The sequence below is a fragment of the Ambystoma mexicanum genome, chromosome 11 (genome assembly GCF_040938575.1).
Source record: "Ambystoma mexicanum isolate Mex_15411 chromosome 11, UKY_AmexF1_1, whole genome shotgun sequence".
NCBI lineage: Eukaryota > Metazoa > Chordata > Amphibia > Caudata > Ambystomatidae > Ambystoma > Ambystoma mexicanum.
Genome location: NC_090934.1, coordinates 1260363631 through 1260385331, shown reverse-complemented (window position 1 = coordinate 1260385331; position 21701 = coordinate 1260363631). Strand labels below are relative to the sequence as shown.

General features: G+C 47.6%; 1 protein-coding gene across 5 annotated transcripts in view; it reads left to right on the top strand.

Moving 5' to 3' along the window:
- AP3B2 (adaptor related protein complex 3 subunit beta 2) overlaps nucleotides 1–21701 on the top strand; it is a 533172-nt gene that overhangs the window by 263574 nt on the left and 247897 nt on the right. For all 5 annotated transcript variants that reach the window (XM_069624707.1, XM_069624706.1, XM_069624708.1 and 2 more), the window contains exon 4: nucleotides 5399–5494. In XM_069624707.1, coding sequence (XP_069480808.1) covers nucleotides 5399–5494 — 96 coding nt within the window. The remainder of the gene's footprint in view (nucleotides 1–5398; nucleotides 5495–21701) is intronic.

Sequence of the window (21701 nt, the reverse complement as noted above, 5' to 3'; positions counted from 1 at the left end):
AATCACATTCATTCTTGTGGGGAAAAAGGACCTGACGTCAGGTATTTCTATGCACATCAATACAGTGAGATTTCCTAGTTCGTACAGCTTGAGAAAACTCCTATGGCGAGATTAGGCCACGACTGCACCACAAAGGTTAGAGGAATGGACCTCTCTACGTGCAACAAGCTACAACAACCGATCGTCTGATAGGCTGCTTTCGACATCCATACTACAATCCCCAAACCCAAAAGTTTTGCAGAAATCTCCAACAAACTTTGAAACTGTTTAACACACTTTAAAAATTGAATAAGGGTGTCGTAGCTGGGGGAGTTACAAAGGGTGACTTTTGAGATTCTCATGGCGACTGTTATTTATAGCTGATGACTTTCCTAGTGATGTTGTTTCATTTAACTCTATGATAACCGAATAAATAGATGTATACAAAACAGTGACTGAATATCACATATTGCATTTTTGTTATTTTTTATTCTTCTTGACTTTATTAGCCCAATTCATGCTATGAGGCAGTTGAAGCCAGAAAGACATTATCAACAAAGAGCAGTTTAAATTCACTTTGTGAAATGTTCATTTATTAATGAAATATGTGTTTGTTTTGTTATTGTATATGAGCGCGATATAAATAAAATATCATTGGCCCTCATTACGAGGTTGGAGGTAACCATGCCGCATTTAGCGGCATGGTTGCCTCCTTACCACATACCGGGCCCAGGTTCCTCAAAAGAGGACTTACCGGGCCATCCCAACTTTGGCGGACCCGGTAATTCCTCGTCCGAGGAACCCGGACCCGGTACATCCCCATTCCCATTCAAGCCCCCATAGGGCTCAATGGAAATGGGAAAGGAGCTAACAACGGGCCCGTTTATAACGGGCCCGTTGTTAGCTCCCTGGTCTCCTCGCGAGACCCGAAAGGATACCTGGTTTTACCAGGCGCCCTTTGCGGGTCCCGGGAGGAGACCTCGTAATAGGGCGGGATGGGCTTACCGGCACCATTACCAGTAAACCCATTCCGCCAACCTCGTAATGAGGGCCATTATCATTGATCACAAATTATGGTCTTTTTAGGTTGATTTTAAATTGAATCTTGCGGAAAAATGAACTAGTAGAAATCCAACAATTGCCTCCAAACGACATACTGTTAACTATATCTTGTATTCTGAAGTAACATGAACACATTTATTGCCAAATGCTCTCTCCAGTCATTATATTCAGCTACACACGTTAAAGCTGTTAATCGACTTGTTCCAGTAGCATGTTGGCCTCCTGCGGAAAAGGGGTGTCTGGAGTGTAAAAGCTTTTGTAAGGTGACCCTAAAACCAATAAGCACCAGAGAGATAGTGCCCCATTCCCCTGCTTCATGTAATATTGTGCTTTCTAGGAGCTGTAGTCCTTATTCACTTCAATTGAACCATCTCCACAAAAGTAGAAGATAGGATTTGTAAAAAGAAAGGACCACAACTAGTTCATTTTGTCTCTGCTGACCTAGGCCTCAGTATACAACTTGCCAGAAGGCATCTACGGCCTCCTTAACACCAAGGCAAAGCCTCTGCCATTTTATTAAACTTAATTTGATTTTATAAATCAAAGGATGGACACATTAACAAAATCACAATCAAGCAGTAAATTCATATGTATACACTAAGATCAGCTTTGTATCAGTCCAGCCCTCAATTAGCACCAGCACAAAGGCAGCAATTAATCCTACACGCTTCTGTGCTATTGTCAAGGGCTCCCAACAGGGATAGGGACCTAAATAGGGTTGGCCTTTAGGCGATGATTTGTGTGGAGAAACAGAAAGTTGCGAATTGGGACCATTCACTCTGAAAATTTGGTAAATTCCCGTTTAGTATTGCTAACATCCTTTCCATCACCCAAGCATACCACAGTTTGGTCCACCATTTTAGAAGCCAAGCGCTATCCAGCTGGAGGTGGCCATAGCCCACTTTTGTCCTCCGTGTAACCTCGGAGATCTCCCCTGTTCTTCTACACATGTGCATCGTACTGTGCGTCCAGGTAGTGGAAGTCAGGCTGAGCACTGCCAGCTCCAACGTGACAGTCTGTTTTCCTTGCCACTGCCAGGCAAGCCTTGCAACCTGCCTTGTAGGGTATCCGTCCCGGCCAAAGTACATATGTCCGCATTCCGACCTGTGGGTCTTCCTTGATGCTCATGTCCTGATTGAAGTGGGGTTTCCCCCTTTCAACCTAATACCCTGCAGAAGATACATAGGTCTGACAGAAGCGCTCCTAAACTGAGGCCTGTGGTGCCCAACAACCTGAGGTTGTTTAGAACTTAAATAAATAAAATACGTTTAAGTTTGGGGAAACTGTGGCATTGTTGAGCAATGTTTTGCCGTTGATAGTGTCCAGATTCACTAAGCAAAACAAGCCCTGGGTGACCCAGGTCCTAGGACCCAGTACTTTTCTCTCCCATTTTTCCTGCTCCCATTGATTACTCCATCTAACCCATTCACCTGAATTTTTGTACATTTGTTTCTTACCCCTTATTTGTCCTCCCCCCTACATTTTGGACTCCATTTCTTTCGCTACTTTTGAAATTCAGCCTTTTAATCTCACCTCATAGAACTTGTGTAACGTGATATCACATTTGTTTTACTATTTATTAAATGTTATGTATATGACATTGATTTTGTTTTTAAAAAAATAAGTAGTTGGAATGTGGTTAGGGCAAAATTAAATTTTTGGGGTTCTTTTGCTTATTTTTGTGAGTCCCCTAAACATTCTGCTGGCTTTTTCAGATTTCCGACTTTCTTCTGGCGAATGTAAAGACTTCTACTGAAGTCCCTGTCACTGCAACTCATATTCGGGGGGTTGCCCTGAAGTAGATCATTGAAAGTGTGGAGGGGTATGATGAATCCAATGGAGTCCTCACTGATTACCCGCTGGTGACGTCCTCCCATGTGGCATGGGAACGGCAGCCACTACCTGATCCTGACTATGGGAGTGGTTTTATGAGGGAGGATCACATGAAATGAGATGACCTCTGGGGAAGAGATGACATGGCTTCATTGGATGAGACCTGATGTCCCCAACTTGCACTTAAGGATAATCGTCCCATATCCAAGACCCTTATGGCTAATTGTTATTCATCTGCACCTCCCCCTTTGAAGCATAGGGAAAACATTTCCCCACATGAAATAAACCAAACCTCCAACCTTGATCTATCTTGTAGAAATTACAAAACCACCTTCTCCAGGTCCAAGTTTCAATGATACAACAATACATGATCATTTAAAAATATTGCAAGTGGTTACTCAATCTCTCAAAATCAATTACCAACAATGGACTTCTTGTCCCATAATTCCTCAAGTACTGGGATGAAGAAGAGGGAAAGTGTAACGCAGAACAGGAGAAACCAGAAGCCCACTGAGTTCTGTAGTCTTTCCCTGCAAAAGTGTGTGCTTGGGAAATGTCAAGGACAGCAACAAGATACAAGAGGCTACTGTTGGTGAGAAGACATTTCAGCTGACCGCGAGGCTCGGTGAACGGAAAAGCAGAAGCAAGCCTGGTGGACCCGGGCAGCTTCCCAGCAGAGAAGTGGGGAGACGCTGACAGAGCGGGTCATGCTGCCAAGACGCGAGGGAAAGACTCCTGGGCGTTAGCCAACTGCTGCAAGCAAACGCTTGCTTATCGGAGCCAGAGGGAAGGCAGGCATTTGAAGGAGACGCCATGAGACACGAGATGCCGAAACAGGAAACGTCAACGAAGGGAAACCAAGTGGCGTACCTTCCCCTGAATGATGGCGAACAAGCCTGAGAAAGCCAGCATGAGCCAGCAAGTCAGCCCAAAGGCAGTGGGGACTTGGGTGCATCGGCAACAGTGCAAGATACTAATAACAGTAACAAGAACCACAAAAAGGGAGGTGAAGAAACTGGTGGCAACTACACTCTTGTATTGGTTTGTATTGGCTCTACCAGGTTTGTAGCCTTTTTTTACTGTATTAGTAGCCCAAAGCACCTATGTGGTAGCCATTTGCGTACTAATGCGTTATTCTAAGCCCTGCCCCCGGTTATTTGTTTTGTACACTTTCCTTAACTGTGTGGTTCACAAGAGTATGGTCAAAATAGCCGTTTTGTAGATGTAGACTCATTCCACAAAGAAATCCTTGGTTTAGGCGTAAGTTTATCTAAACTGGATGAAGGACCTCCATATTTCCAAAAATACAATCTTTGTTAGACTGTGGGGCTCATTACAAGTATGCCGGTCTGGAAACAGCAGTGCCAACACAACTTGGGCATGAAGCGTTGAGTCGATTGACGGGAGGGGTCTGAGGTTATTGTGTTCAGTACTTTTTAAAATATTTGATGGAGAAGGGATGGCCCCCTTCTCCCCAAATTATAGCTATATCTCCCACGGTGCTTTTGCAGGAGTGAGGAGTTTCAGAAATTAAAAGCTGCCATTTTTTTTTCTGTTCGATGTGAGAGATAACTGCGGTTATGTAAGGAATAACCGCAGCTACCCAAAAAAATTAGCTCAAATGTTTTCTTCTAGAAGCTGTTATTCGGCGGGATAACCGCGGTTATAAAAGAAAATGCTAGGGAATAAAAGTGCGTCACATGAAACGACGAGGGTTATGGGTGAATCGGAGGGGACTGAAGTGGGCGAGGGGGGCATGCCAAGAGGAGGTGAGCACTTGGTGAATGCCTGGGAGGGCAGAGAATAGTTTGGGATTTTACAGCTAACTGCAGTTATCTGTGCGCTCCTACAGATAACTGTGGTTATTTGTAGTACATTACCAATATAACTGTGGTTATAAGGGTGAAACCAGGTATGTAGTTGCCCTGGCAGCCTTGCAAATGTCTGTCTTGAGTTGATTAAGCTATGTATCATGTAGCACTGCCCTCTTAAACAAAGACAATTTCCTGGAGAAAAAGGTTTGCATTTGAGCTAATTTGCATACCCACAATGCCTTGCTGTTGTGGCTCAGAACTGGAGATGAACTTCCAGGGTTGGCTACTAGGTGGCGTCAGCCACACTACCATTCGATGGGCGTTGGGATTGAAATCATGGGCAAACTAGTATTTCACTAAGGATAAGTCTTCCTACACCCCCACCAGAGAACTGTTGATGAACGTCTCATACAACTTGGTGTTCAAAAATAAGCAGAAATCAACTAAAGATCTTGCAGAGATGATGTCTTTATAACTCACATTTTTGTTTGCACACATAAAGGTTTCTATTATAGATACATACTACGTTGGCAACACAATGTTCTTACTGGTATTTTGATAGAGGTCTCTGATTCTGTTCTGATTATACCTCGGATGCTTGGTGCACCCAACCATTGATCATTTTATGCTTCAGAAGAACATATGAAGTCAGATGATTGCATGACTGACCAGTCTGGCGAATGATCATGTTTTTGTTCTCATCCTTGCAGGTGAAGAAGCTTGTGTATGTCTACTTGGTCCGGTACGCCGAGGAACAGCAGGACTTGGCGCTACTCTCCATCTCTACCTTCCAACGCGGCCTAAAGGTCAGATGTCGCTCACAAAATAAAAGACAGAGTTTTGGCTTTTGGTTTCCACAAACCAACAACCTTATATTTTGAATTTGAGACACATAACTCTGTACTGTTTGCCAAGCGTAATTTTGCTGAAACACTGTTTTCTTTGTGAATTCTGTACACCACCAGAAGCTCCAGAAATCCGAAAAGCAGAAGGAAGGCATTTGCGATCTACACTCCAAATGTCATGTATGACGTTCATCTTGAACTAAAACGCTCCACCACCATGCAGACTGTTAATATGGAGTGGAAGGTGCTGAGGGAGCACCCTAGGTGATGAGCAGGGTATTTGACACTTGCGTGTATCGAAACTCTATCGGGGTAGTGTGGACTGAGCAGTAAGAAAGACTTCAGGAGCTGTAGGTGTGGTGTACTAGTACAGTTAACCCAACATAGAGTACACAAATTACTCAAGCAACACAGGAATACAAACATACTATTATATTAAGCCTTTAAATCTTTAAGCAAGTATCTAGCCCTAAAACATCCTATACACGCGCAAACACTTAGTGATCTTAGAGTGAGATTACTTACACTTTACCCTTAACACAGTTGCAATAGTTCCAGATAATTGAAAAAAGAAAAACTGTAGGCAGTAAAGTGAAGCCCAACTGTGCAAAGCAATCAAAACATGTAGCCTGACTTATAATTATAAGACACTGTGAGCATGCAGTAGTGAGAGATCGACACACAGATGGCATTTCTCTTGCTACATTTATTAAAGTATAAATAGGTTTGGGGAAGGTCTTTCTAGCCCTAACGCTACAAGGGGTTTGTCTGCCTTAAAATAAATCTTAAATAGGTGTGTTGGGATGTCAAAAATAAAGAATTGTCCACCGTTGTGTCAAAACCCTAACTCTAGTCCTCACTCTAACAACTTAACCAAAAGGTGCAAAGGAGTGTCTTCGTAGCAGATCCTTCACAGTTCTTTTCAAAAGTTCCAAACACAAAGTCCCAACTGGTGCAAAAAAAACTAAGTTCCATAGGGGTCAAGAGAATGTCTCCCTTCTCTTGACTTCACCACAATGTTCAGAATCCTAGGGGTTGTGTTCCTTATAAGGAAGGCATGGTATTAAACAGTAAAACAGACACAAGTGATCACAGTTCAAGAGTGTTTATTGAACTTCAATTGGGTTTGAAAAATCCCTATCTAATCCTAAATCTAACGATGGGAGCAGGTTACGTCCATCAAATAATAACGCAGTCGTAGTCGAGTCTGTCAAAATAAAAGGGCCTATACTAATAAACCCATTGCCAAGCCTTCCTTCTAAATACAAATAGTGTGGGAAACAATGTTATCCAAAGAAAAGTGTTCAAGAAATGATATGTCAGGATATTCAAGCTGTTGGCTTCCCTTACCCATGTTTTCAGTAAGGGACAAGGCGGAACACTCGAGCATAGCACGCTCTCTGGCTGCTCTAGTATGAGGATGCAGTTCAAGAATTCACTATCAGGGCCTTCTGTGGAAAAGTCTCCTTGCCATTCAAAGTCTCCTACTTCAGAGGGCCTGATGCAACACGACAATACATTAAAGTTCCCTTTATCTCAGGATATTCAATTTTTTGATGTTTGTTAATCTGCTTAGAATCACATGCTGTGCATAGGTCCGACATCCAGTGGTCACTGCGGAGTATTGCATTTTGTTTTTCGTAGTCGAAAAGGGACGTCGACAAGGTGTGTCTGAAATACTATCCCTATAGTGACGTGCGTTGTACCCACAATCCCTCACGCGTCGAGGTCCCTCAGATTGTTTTTTTCCGCCCAGCTACTGGTTGCCTTTACGCGGAGCTCCTCGAGAGACATTGCAGTTTCCATCTCCTCGACCTTTGGTCGTTTTCATATTTAATATATAACATATCGATCCCTCCCTCAACGCAGTTGTGAAGCTGTCTCCGCCGAGCAAGATCTTCGACGGAGGGGACGAGCGGAGGAGATCCTTCGGCGTTGCCGAACACGTGGCCTGGCCTCGCAGGCCAAATACAGTAGGGAGAGTGGGGTCGTGGGACATCTCTGGTTCTTTTCTAAGAATGCCTTTCCTTTTCCCCTTCCTTTCCCTTGGGGTCGTTATCACGATTTATTGCCTGGGCTATGGAGAGGACACCCTTTAGGTTTTGCCCACTTTGCAAGGGCAAGTTTACTTGGAAAGACAAGCATTCACGGTGTAACCGCTGCTTGCCCCTCGATCACAAAGAGGAGGGTTGCACGGCTTGTCGGCTTCTTAAGCCAAAGACTCTAAAAGACCGTAGGGTCAAGAGCTGGGCGGCCTACGCTATGTCGAAGGCCGATTCTTCACCCGCCGCTGCTACCACTGACAGTGACGAGGAACGTGATAACACGACCTCCGCTACGGAAGTCGTAGACCCCTCTAAAGAGCGCTCGCGCTCTTCGTCGTCTGTCCCCGGCCCCGACGGGCTCGGCTCACGCCCTGCTTATGGGGATGAACACCCCGGCGACACTGACACACACGATACCACACATAAGCACACAACCCATGGCTCTTCTTTGTCGAAGACGAAGAAAGCATCAGCGCCCAAGGAGACGCAGGTTCCACCGGCGGCCTCCTCGGACCGTTCAGGTTCGAAGCCCCTCTCGCAGCCGCGACCAGCGACTGGGCTTTCGGCAAATAAGGGCGCCGCCCCCAAACCATCGGTCGGCGCGCACCAGCAGAGAGCGCACGCTGCCGTAGAACGATCGACACCCGTAACGTCGAAACCACAGCCCTCCGCTGACAAACGAGTCGCAGAGAGCTTGTCGAGGATCGTTGTAGCCGACGCCCAGAAGCGTACGCCGAAAGACACGTCGAGCGCTACGCAGAGGTCGAAAGACACGCCGAAAAAGCCAGAAGAAAGACAGGGACTACCCCCTTCAGTCGGAGGGACCCCCAGCACACCGGAAGGCTTTTCGGAAGGTGACGGGACACTTTCCTCGACGTTATGGGAGAGGTCGAGCTGTTTTCAGCTAGATGACACTAATTTTCCCCCGCTAGACCGCTCAGGGGTACCCCATGAAACCATGGAAAGGCTCCATCTCTGCATGGAGAGAATGGAGAGGTTTATGAAGACCCAGAACCCTCCCACTCCCAAGAGAACAAGAGAAGGGCCTCAGGAGGACCCCAGGGCCAAATATCCGAGACTAGTCAATCCCCAGCAGGACACAGCCTCAGACTTCCATAATGTGTATGACCTCACTGGTGAGGAACAATACTTGGAGGAGGAGGAGGATGATTTTGTGGACGATGAAGAGGGACAGAACCAGGAGGAAGGTCTGGAAGACAGCCCAGCCATGGTAGGGGAAGGCTTCGGAGAAAATCCAGAAGAAGGACCTTCTCATCCCTGGCAATCCCCATCAGTATATTCGGACACTGATGTCCTGAACCTAAATCCTCCTGACAATTCACCTGTTAGAAACACGTCTCCCATTGACGATCAGCCCACATTCAATGCCCTGTTGCGCAGAGCAGCAGCACATTTCGAACTGGACACTGGGGAGATCTCTCCTGAAATAGACTTTGTGGAAAGAGTAATTAAGGAGAAACCCCCAGTCAGCCAGACCATTCCCCTCCTCGCTTCAGTGAAGAGAAGAATCATCCCTTCGCTGTCCACACCCGCACTTATCAGAGGAGTTAATCCAAGAATTGAAAATCTTTTCACTCCTTCACCCTCGGACCCGCTGTAGGACATTCCATTCCGGATTCCCTTGTAGTAACTAATACAAGGAAGAGGGCAGGGGTGCCGCTGTCCACCAGCGAGGCACCACCTGACAAGGAGGGCAAGAGGTTATATGCCCTTGCAAAGAGAGTCACATCCTCGGCTGCCTTTTTGGCAAGAATTGCGAACAACAATTCTTTGCTAGCTAGCTATGCGGACGCGCAGTGGGCCAAACTGCGCAAAGACGCCGAAGAAGCGCTGGAACCACTACGTACACGCCTGCTATCAACTATTGGCGCAGGAACCCAGGTCAACCAGAGTATTGTAAAGAACTCTCTGGATGCTGCAGAGACAGCGGGACGTTCCCTGGTTCAGGGAATACTCCTAAAACGCCATGTATGGCTGCGCAACTCAGGGTTGAAACCGGAGACACAGGCGTCTTTAATAAATAAACCTGTTGAAGACTCAAACCTCTTCGGGAAAGCGGTGGATGAGGCTCTGGAGATGGCTAAAAAAGAGTTTGATACTATCAAAACTCTTGACCAGATCTCTAAGCCCACTACCAGACGCGGCCATGGCAACAAACGCTTTTTTTTGTGGCCAACGCCAACAGCAGAATCAGCAGCAACAGTACCCTGCCACCAATTACCAGACCAATAGTGGGCAGTACAGCCAAAGAGGCCAGCGCCGGGGCAAAGGGAGAGGTCGGGGGTCCACCCCAGAGGCTCCCAAGCCCCCAACAACACCAAGTGACACGAAGATTCGCGTCCCCTCCCATGCAACACCGGTCGGGGGCCGGATAACATCCTTTCTTCCAGCATGGGAGGGAATAACGTCAGACCGCTGGGTACTTTCCACCGTAGCCCACGGATACTGCATCGAATTCAACAGTTCCCCAACATACAGACCCCCGAGGGGACGACGCATGACACCGGAACACCTTGCCATCCTTCTCCAAGAAGTACAACAACTGCTGGAAAAAGGAGCCATAGAGGTTGTGCCTCTATCTCCGGTAACGGAAGGTATTTATTCAGTGTACTTCCTTGTACCCACAAAGGATCTAACCATGCACCCTGTATTAGATCTGCGCCCAGCGAACAAGTTTATCAAACCCCAGAAGTTTCGTATGGTGACCTTACAGGAAGTGATCCCACTGCTATCACAGGGAGATTACATGACAACATTGGACATGAAAGATGCATACTTTCATATTTTAATGTTGCCAGCGCACAGAAGATACCTCAGGTTCATGATAGAGGGCAAACACTACCAGTTCAGAGTGCTACCCTTCGGCATAGCATCAGCACCAGGGGTATTCACGAAGGTAGTGGCAGCGGCCCACCTGCGCAGGTTGTCCATCCCAGTTTACCCTTACCTCGACGACTGGCTCATAACAGGGGATTCTTACGAAACATGCTTCTCCAATACCCAAAAGACTGTAGACCTTTTGTTCCAGTTGGGCTTCTGCATCAACGAAAAGAAGTCCAGCCTAGACCCCAGCCAAATCAAACAATTCCTAGGGGCTCTAATTCAAACAAAGGACGGCCTCGTCTTCCCCTCCAACGAGAGGGTCCAAAATATGCTGTTTCAGATCCCTCAATATGTGACCGGTCGAGAGGTGACGGTACGCAAAGCACTGCGCTTGCTAGGCATGATGGCGTTGTGTATTTATTTGGTACCTCACGCGCGCCTGCGCATGCGCCCTGTGCAAGAGTGGCTCAACAGCCAGTGGTGTCAGGCCAGCGGACTATGGGACGATCTAGTGGTGGTCTCGCAGGCCTTGGTGCTCTCGCTACGGTGGTGGACAAAGGAAAACCTGGAAAGAGGGAAACCCTTTGCCACACCCGCGGCAGAAGCCACTCTAACCACAGACGCATCCCTCACAGGATGGGGGGCTCACCTATCCCATCAGACTGCTCACGGAGTGTGGATTCCGAACGTAGCATCCAAACACATAAATCTACTGGAGCTGCTGTGTTCAAGGCGCTAAAAGCCTTCCAGGAACACCTACAAGGCAAGACTGTGTTGGTCCTTACAGACAGCACCACAGCCATGTACTACATCAACAAGCAGGGGGGCACCCACTCTCCAGGACTGTCCAAACTGGCCCAAAATATATGGAAGTGGGCTCTCAAACAAAACATGTTCCTACTGTCACAACATGTACCAGGGGAACTCAATCTGCTGGCAGACAAACTCAGCAGAGATTTCCCCCCGCCCGAAGAGTACGAATGGCGACTGCACGAAGACATCGTCTTCGACGTCTTCACACAATGGGTATTCCCAGAAATAGACCTATTCGCAACCCTGGAGAACTCACAATGCCTAAGGTACGCCTCCAGGTACCCCCAGAACCAATCCAAGGGGAACGGTCTGTCGATGCAATGGTCAGGGAAATTTGTTTACACTTTTCCCCCGACTCTCCTTCTCAACAAGGTGGTGCACTAGATGCACCAGGAACAAGTGACCATGATACTGGTGTCCCCAATGTGGGCCCGACAGCCATGGTTCGCTCACTTAATGGAGATGTCTCTATCTCCCCCAGTGAAACTCCCTGCCCGTACAACATGCTGTCACAAGACAAGGGCAGGACTCTGCATCCATGCCCCAGAACATGAACTTAGCAGCTTGGCTCCTGAGATCATAGAATTCGGACATCTACAGCTCCCGCAGAGATGCATGGACATCCTCAGGGAGGCCAGAAAACCTAACACTCGCCACTGCTATTCTAGCAAGTGGAAGAGATTTGTCATCTGGTGCAGAGGGAAAAGCATCAACCCTATTGACTGCTCTCCCACACATATTGTTCTATACCTGACCCACTTATTGGATTCAGGTCTAGTATTCAATTCCATTAAAGTCCACCTGGTGGCACTTTCTGCATACACCACTTCCCAACTCAAGGTGTCGTGGTGGAAGATCCCTGTTATAAAGGCCTTCATGGAGGGAGTAAAGAGAATACACCCCCCCCCCCCCGATAGCTGACCCAGCTCCCAGATGGGACCTTAACGTGGTACTTACCAGACTCATGGGCTCACCATTCGAACCCATGCACAAAGCATCTCTTAAAGACCTCACTCTTAAGACTGCTTTTTTAATAGCTATCACCTCCATCAGGAGAGTAAGTGAACTACAAGCTCTTTCTGTTCTAGACCCCTTTGTTACAGTTCAGAGATAAGGTGGTTCTACGCACGCACCCAAGGTTTGCTCCGAAATTCATCTCGAAATTACACTTAAACCAGTCTATAGAACTGCCAACGTTCTTTCAAAATCCTTCCAACTTGGGAGAAAAAACTCTGCACACACTAGATGTGCGCAGAGCGGTCATGTTCTATATGGAAAGAACCAGACCACTGAGGAAGACTAATCAGTTCTTCGTCTCGGTGGCAGCAGGAAGAGAAAGGGATGCAGTTTCAAAGTCCACTATTTCTAGATGGATTGTTCAATGCATCACTCTCTGCTATACTCTTGCTAAGAGAGAACTGCCCTTTAAGCCAAGAGCACACTCTACTCGAGGCACGGGGGCGTCCATAGCATTCATTGCAAATGTTCCCCTTGAGTCCATCTGCAAAGCGGCTACCTGGAGTTCTGTGCACACCTTTACAAAACACTACTTACTAGATGCACACTCGAGATCTGACTCCCAGGTGGGACAGGCAGTATTAAGACATCTTTTCTCTACTGTTCCTTCTCATAACCCACCGCCAACTCCGGGTACTGCTCGCTAGTCTATGCACAGCATGTGATTCTAAGCAGATTAACAAACATCAGAAGACAATGCATTACTTACCCTAAAAGCATTTCTGATTTACATGCGCCCACCCTTCCTCCCCGCTCGGATGGAAGGAACATAGACTTCCTTTTATATCTCTCTTTTCTGTACTCACTCACGTCTAGAAGGCTCCCTCAGGGCAGAAAAATACAAACAGAGGGACCTCGACGCGTGAGGGATTGTGGGTACAACGCACGTCACTATAGGGATAGTATTTCAGACACGCCTTGTCGACGTCCCTTTTCGACTACGAAAAACAAAATGCAATACTCCGCAGTGACCACTGGATGTCGGACCTATGCACAGCATGTGAATCTAAGCAGATACAACCATCAGAAATGCTTTTACGGTAAGTAATGCATTGTCATACAACTTCTCTGGTGATTTACTGTTCACCCCGGGTCCCCCTCTGCTGAGCTCAGTCCCACTTCGACACAAATCCTTCAATTGGTCTCCCTCTGCCGGGTTCAGACCAAATTCATGTACTTTTCCAAACTTTCTCTAGTTCATCAAAATCAAGGACTTTCAACTGTGTGCAGGTTTTTGCTTGACCCGTCGCAGGACCACTTAGATTCACATTTATTAGTTCACTTTCAATTGGTCTCCCTCCGCCGGGCTCGGTCCAAATGTATCTACTTTCGTCACTTCTCAGCTGAATACTTTACAGAGAGCTTCGTTTGAGCACCCACTCGGTGCAGGACCACTCTGTCAAATGTATTGTAGCTTGCTTTAAAGTTCAGTCCCTCGTCAGCAGTTCAACTTCAATTGCTTCTCTTATCACACACGTTTTAACAATGTTGTTCCAGCACTCACTATAAAGTGTTGCTGCTTACAACCTTGGCTTCAACACACACCAGTCTTGTATCAGTCTCCCCAACTCACTGGCTGTGTTAATTTCACTGAAGCAACTTAGTTATTGGAGCCAAGGACGGTACCATGGTGGCTGGTGATTTTCCCTGCCTTGAACATTGACGTGGGAGGGCCCTGGGTATCTCTGACACACAATGCAAGATTCTTCAGCCTGGTTTCCTGGTCTTACGCTTTCTATTCCTAAGGCCTGTGGAAAGTAACGGTTCCTTGTCGAAAAAGTCAAGCGAATTTCCCTCCTTGCGATCGCCTTCGGTTTTGCCGTCTTTCCTTTCTTGCTCAGCTGCTGTCTTGAGACTGCTGTTTCCTCATGTGCTTTGCCTCACTCAGAGTGTGCTCTCGTGCTCCGCCTTTTATCTGTGTAGGGAAATGTAATGGAAGTATGGTGTGTGTGATGGTCACTAATTGCCTGACCTCGCCTGACCATTGTATTGGGACACGTCAGGTATACTGCTCGGGTGTTAGTCTGTTTTCTCTCATAGCGGGCTGTCTTTGAGAAAGTGTTTGTGTTGTAAAAAGGGAGGGGGGTATTCCTAAATATCCTACCTGGTAGGATGGGCTAAAGCTGGGGTAAAGGTGTTACACAGAAGGGGATACCGCGTCTCACTGTCCAGTGTGGCACTCCCACTCCAGGAACTGGATCCGAAAGCGATGGCCGTGTCCTGGCCACCTGGATGACAGATCCCCGGGGACTAGTGGGTGAGACACCTTCTGGTTTCTCATGCCCTTTCCAGGTTTCTCTTCCTTTTACACAGCCATCCGGGTTCACTTTCTCCCCGGCATTGTGACAAAGAAGAGTAGTTGTTAGAATGGATTTCAACACTCTGCTCTGGTGAACAGACGTTTAGGAGGCCACCCTGGTTAGTGAAAGAGGGACCACTTCTGGGAAGTTAGCCAGGACAATTCAAAGTAGCTTGGAGAGCAGCCAAGGCTAAGTCTCAGGAGCAGTGAGGGTGATCTGAGGTCTTGGATGAGCACACACAGTAGAACAACAAGAATTACCCTTAGACAGAAGTATATCAAAATATACAATTTATTAGGCTCAGGAATCAACACAAGTGAGTAAAGAAAAACACAGAAATATCACTCCTTAAACACACACTATGTAAAATATATGTACAGTCACTTTTGGTCAATGCAGTAGAGTGCAGAATCCCCTAACTTTCTAAGTCCAGCCCTACGTAGATTGGAGCCTTGTGCTCATTGTTAGATGTGCACGTAAAAGCGCTCGGTCGTGTGTAGGAAACGGGGTCAAAGCGTCAGGGGAGCATCTGCAGCAGAGCACAAAACTATTCCTAACTTTCAGACGGCTTTAGTGCCCAGGGGCCACCCAAGCCAAGGCAAAGACCACAAGGGATCCTTTGTGCGTAAAAATCCAATAGATGAACTAGGGGCCACCGGTAAGTGGTATGCTTACGCACCGCCCTTAGCTCACTCCGGGGCCAAACTTGGCAGGTCTGGAGAGGGTCGTCTGGAGTATGAAATCCCACCCTTGGTTAAGCTTCAAAGTGCACAGGCGCTGCGGGTGCAGATGCGGGTCCGGTTTACAACAGGAGCTGTATCTCCCATCTCGATTGCAGGACAAAGAAAGCACTGATGCAGCTGCTCTCAGGACACTTAAAGAAAGGCGGGGAATTCACCAGCAGCGACCGCCATTGTCGCACAGTGATGCAGGGGCAGCCAGGTCTCACAGTCTGACGCACGCTTCTCTCTTGTGGCCCAAAGCAGCTGGCATTAAATTTGGCAAGAAGATGCTTTGCAGTGCGAACTAGGATTTCCCCAAAGCTTGAAGTAATTCTTGATAAGACAACACGCCTTCGCAGCTGCCAAGTTTCGAGCTGGTCAGTTCACTGGAGGGCCCAGGGACACTTTGAGAAGACTCTTTTGCAGGCCAACAAAAAGACGTTGAGAGTGATTGGCCCCACTACTCCAAGGGGTTGAAGCACCCTTGCAGGCCTTCAGAGATCGAGCAGAAAGCAAAGCTCTACTGAGACAACAGCAGGGTTTAGTTGCCAAGCTTCTTCTGTTCCGGTTAGTCCTTGGATCTGTTCAGCTCTTCTGGATACTTTTTTCTGTGTATTGGTGATTCGCACCTATTGGTGATCGGCAGGTCTGCATTCAGGACCCCTCCTCATATCCACAAGTCCAGTGAGTGCTTGCACCCAGTTGGCCAATGAGATCTGCCCCACTCATGCACGCAGGCAGTGGTCCAATGAAGGATCACTGCGGCTCTGATGCCCTCGTGCACACCAGATATCCTGGCATCAGTAGTGTGGATTGGGACCAGACAGTCCTAGCCCACTTCCTGGGTACTTACACACATGACACGCATTAGACAGTAAAATGCGGCAGCTTTTGCAGGAGAATGCATGCCAAAATAACAATTCCCTGGGTCACAAAGATCAGAAGGAAGACCAATGGACAAAATGGCCAAAGAAGAAGACAAAAGACCTTGTGGCACGGCCATGGCGGACACAAGCCACACTCATGAGCCAAACGCAGTAAGCTTGGTATGGCTCGGTAAAAGTTAATGAAAAATACATAAACAGGCTTCTGCTGCCACCAGTCCACTCCTAGGCACATTGTCCAGTTACCAAAAAATCCCTGTTGGATGTCTAGAGTCGAAAAAAGCCCCATTGCGCGGTACTGTAATGTACTTTGCGCAATAAAATACAGTTGCCAAAAGTGGCAACAAAGTCATAAGACTAAGAGAAACAAAGTTTCTCAGTACTGAGTGTCTGAAGGACATGTCAGTTTCCCCATAGCAATGAGCAAAAGCCCAAGGGAGTGCAGCTGAAGGCTATGCTCCACTGGCAAATGTCAGGACAGGAGGCTGAAACATAAGCAAAAAGTTTGGTGGGTCTACAAATATAGAGGTACAATAGCAGTAAGTGAAATTTTCCCTAACAGTGTTTACAACTGTTCTTTTATGGGTGTGAGTCCCAGATGTGTTACAAACACAGTTCTCTTCCCAGGTAGACTTGGTGTACTCTCCTGCCAACTACTACCTACTGCCACAACTGTCCTTCTTTATATGGGTGCGAGCCCCAGGCTTGACTGGCTTTAACAGTTCTCCTTCTAGATAGACTTGGTGTACTCTCCTGCCAAGTACTGCCTATTGCGCAGCCAACCTGGTTCACCTTTCTCCCAGCTACTGTGCCTATGAAGGTGAGCAACTGTCTTCCTCCTTCTGGGTAGGCTTGGTTTACTCTGCTTTCAAGTACTACCACATACGACCAAAGATGTAACAGCTGCTTCGCTATCACTTTCAGGGTCCCTGACTCTTGGTTCAGGGTACTCCTCCCCCTTCCTCGCTTGCCATCACCTCTTCTCCTTATCAGGGTCCCAGACCCTAGGTTCAGTGTATTCTTTCCCCCTCCTGCTTGCCACAACTTCTTCTGCTTATCAGGGCCACAACTTCTTCTGCTGATTCAGGGTCCCAGACCTTCGGTACGGGGTATTCTTTCCCCCTTCTCTTGCCACAACTTCTTCTACTTCCTAGCGGTTCCCTTCCTCTTCGCATACATGTGAGTTTGACTCGCGAGAGCGTCCACTTTCTTGCAGGTTCCTCAGTCAGCCACGGGACTTGTGCTGCTTGCGAAGGCTCTGCTTGGTCTGTGGCGGTTCCGAAGCACTGGCCTTCCAACATGAAGTCATCTCACTTCTGACAACTCAGGATCGTCCACTAGCCTGCTGTCCCAACCAGTACCTCGGGACCGGTTCTGGAGCTCTCGACCTCGCCCTGGGCGTCACGGCTTCCTTCCCAGGTGCAGCAAACATGGTCCTCTTCCTTGCGGCTCCTCTATGGAGGACTGGTTCCCGTTTGGAGTCCTTCCTTGCTTTTTATTTGTTTGTTGGGTTCACATCTTCTTTGTTGCAGTAATATTCTTCATCTCAGTATAATTCAAAGGAGGACAAACTTCTACCTTGTTTGCATACATAGAAGTACTGAGAAGTCTTGCACCATGGAGAGGTAAGAGGCTGAGGGAGCTGGGATCGTGGCGGAAGTGTACCGCGTCTCTCCTAGGGTGTCATCCTCATCCCATAAGGGTGTTCCCTCCCCATGTGCACCACCCCCAGGGGGATTGTTGGACTGGGACTGTGCCACCCTGGTTACATGAGCAGGGACGCATCCAGGGATTCATCACAACACTTATAATGTAAGTAGTTGTTTCCTAACTGGTAAGTAGGCCTAGTGCCTCCTAAAAGAGTCAATGTCCCAGGAATCCACTTGTTGAGGGAGTTAAAAGTCTTAAAGGTCACAGGACAAGCAGTGGCAAAGCCAACAAGTGAGTAACCGTTCCAGATGAAATGCATGTGAAAGAATTGAAGGCAGGTAAAAGCAGTTTAGGGGTTCTCTCCTAATCTCACAATGCTGGGGTTACCCTGGGGGTCGGGGGGTCCTTGGCCAGAACTCCACTGATCACAACTGTGCAAAGGGATAATTAGGGAGTGGACTTTACGCCCACACAATCCCTATGGCTGGGGGGTGGAAACCGGTATGTCAGCTCCTGCCCAGAACTCTGATTTTCTGAGGGACCACCCCTAGGTTCCTCAGAACTGCTGGAGCCACTTGTTTCTATCATTGATCCAGTTGCAGGGGCTCCTAGAGCCGCGGGCGCAATGGCTTGTTTTGGTTTTGAGGGTTGGGTTCAGCAAGACAGCGATTCACCACTCCTGCAGGACAGTTACTGGTACCTCAGACAACAGCAGTCGCAGCAGGTCCCCTAATGGCAGGAAAACCCAGGACATGACAGATATGGTCAGCAGTGAAGTTCACCCCAATCAGGGAGAGGTAGGCGAAACTCTTGGTGTCGAAGAAGACACAGATCCTGCGAGTCTTCATGCAGGAGAGCAGCAGATGCAAGAGGACTGGTCTTGGGATGCAAGTCGCGGGCCATAAGAGTCCCAAGTGGCAACTAGGGATGACGGCTGATGCACAAGAGATGACTTGGATGAAGTCGGTCAGCCCAAAAGTTGGTTCTGGGACATTTCTGAAGGCTTCTGGCAGCAGTTTTCTCGTGAAGGGTCTAGAATGGCTGCTGCTACCAGCTGAAGGGTCGAAGCCGTGACAAGGGTGTTCTGTGAATTGTTGCAGAGAGTCAGGGATTCATGGGGTCTTGGCTGGAGGCAATGCTGGTAATCTTCTGCGTCAGTCTTCAGGTTTATAGAACGGTTTTTCAGGTTTTGACCTGATTTGGATTTTGTGTTACACTGTTTTTGGAGTCTGATAAACTCCAAAGGCATCTGCTTTTTGTATGGTGACACACAGCACCTTCAGTGTAGTGTCCTTGAGAAATCATTTAGATTTCTCTTAAGGTTTAAATACCCTTTCTTTGGTGAACTACAGTTCCCAAGAATAGTAAAGTGAAATTGACTTTTCTTACCTTTTCTCTTTGTAGGTCCAGCACACACCATTTTATGTGGAGTGCTGGGGGGTTACTTAGCAGTCCCTTATCCTACATTCGCATGTAACACTTTTTATGTTACCCTCACTACTTTAAATGGCTGGTGGCAGTGGTTTACTTTTTCCTGCCATTGTGCTTTTCTGCCGCAGGCTGAACCCCCAGCTGCAGTACAGCACCCATCTGTTTTTATAATTTAAAGAGCTTTGGCATAAAGCGCTATATAAACATAATAAATACAAATACAAATGGGTGACCATTTTGTCAAAATGGCCCTGTCTTCTTTTTTTGTCATTTTCTGTTTGTGAGGTCTTTCTTGGGTTTCACTCTGTGCGTTGCGACAGGTTTTAGCCCTTTGTTTGTCTTGCCTTTGGCAGGCTTCAGCCCTGAAGCCCACCCCTGGCTTCCGTGTGTCTGGAATTATAAGATGTGAGGGAGGGTCCCGAAACTCCCCCTATCCTTTGTCTCTAGGAATGCCTGAATGCAACTAGTCCTGATTGGCTGGCTGGCTGTCCTTTTAGGACAGCCACCCTGCTGTGTGATTGACAGCCTAGGCTGTCCGTGAATTGGAGAAACCTGCTTAAAAGGTGAGGTTTTTGGGACTACAGGCAGAGTCGACCACTGGGAGAAACACCCAATGAAGAAACCGTGAACAACGCTTGCTGCAACCTCCTGGACCTTTGAATTGCCCGGTGAAGCCGTGCTGCTATGCTGACCTCTTTCACCTCGACAGAGAAGCTCTGGACGGAACGACTTCTCCCCTTGGGTTAGTGGGACCAACTAACCCTGAGACAAACGCCACTGGACCACCATCCCTGACTTGGTGTGCTTCTCTGTTGCTACGAGAGCCCAATGCCAGGGGTCGAGTGTCCATAGTCGAGTGCAACATCTGTCACAGAATGAATCCAGCTTGAAGCTCCAGGGGCCTCCTAAGGACCCTCCAGAAGCAGGACCTCCAGATCCAGAGTGCCCTCACCAGGGTGCAGGACTGAGATCCGCATCAGTGCTGTTTTCTAAGCGCTGAAACCACGAAGTGCCGCTGAACCGAAAAGAGCCCGTATCTGCCGACCACCTCCCGATGTTCTCCCTCTTGTGCCCACAACTGAGGCTCAGGAACCAGGGTCTGCACCGCTGCAGCAAGATTTAATTTTCTAACCAGAGGTAGTGTTTAGGCTTGGAGTACTTGCCTTATTGCCTTTGGCTGTGCTTTTCTCACTGGGCAATTGCATTGGCTTACCCTTTTCAAGTTGATTTCAACTCCCTTCTCGCACGTTTTACAGCTTGTGACCCTACAAGTGATTTTCTTCTGAACTCTCTAATTTTGTGCAAGACTTTTATCCAAGAAGTGCGTCAGATCCATACACTGTGTCCAAATGACTTTGGTTATCCTGACTCTTTAAAGGCACTCTTCTAAATCCATTGACTTTGATGCTGTTGTCCATCATGGGTGTTACTTGATGTATTTTGGTACTGCTGAGAAAGGCTCATCTAGACTTCATTGGAGAATTCAGCTGTCCTCACAATTGCTGGGAAATTGTCCTAACCTTTTAACCTCCATACTCAAAGAGTCTACAAAAGTATATTAGTGTGATATATAAATGCAAATAGAATCCTTGTGAATGAAGGCACCTCAGGGTGTAGGAGTAGTGCATGAAGCATAAGCAAAGATTATCCACTGGCTTTATTTGACTCTGTTAAAGTGTATTTGAATAGTTAGACCAAATTGCTGTTTTAAAAGAATGCTATTTAAACTGATGTTAAATAAATGAATAACTATTTATAACTGAAACCGTGAGTGTAAGTGTTACTTGTCTACTTGTATTTACAAATCTCAATTGTACAGCTCTACAGCTCACATTTACCCCTCTTGAGATAGGCTTGGCTGCTCAGTCACGCTACCAACTTGTGTAGTACAGACCTATACCAAAAGGTGGGTTACCTAATACCAAGCAGATAAGTGTTGTGTAGTCTCTCACAGTGTGACTTCACTAATTCTTATCTAACTGCCGTCAACAAGTCCCTGCAGGCCATCAAGACGGATATGGAGACGGCCGGTTCCCTGGGAACTCTCCAGCAGCACTGCTCATCTTATTTTTGCTCCTCCACGGGAAAGTCGAGCATGTCTTCAAAAAGGGTTCTCCATGTCATTCAGACAGCCTTCCATATCCTCACAGCCTTCCATATCCTCCCTGGCCTACTGTAGTGGAGGACAGCTCGCTGTCGCCTGCAGGGCAGGAGGCTGGCACCGAAGCAAGCCTGAAACGACTGGGACGTCAGACCCCCACTCGTGCACCACGGTGGGAGGCCTTCCGACCAGGTTCGTTAGCAAGTGGGGAAAGATCAGCACCAACAGATGGGTGCTGGACACTCTCGCCCAAGGACCCACCTTGGGGTTCCAACGCAGGTGTCCCCAGATCCCTCGGGTACCCCGTCGGGAGCAGCACATCCCTCAGCTTCTGGAAGAGGACCCATGCTGCGAAAGGGTG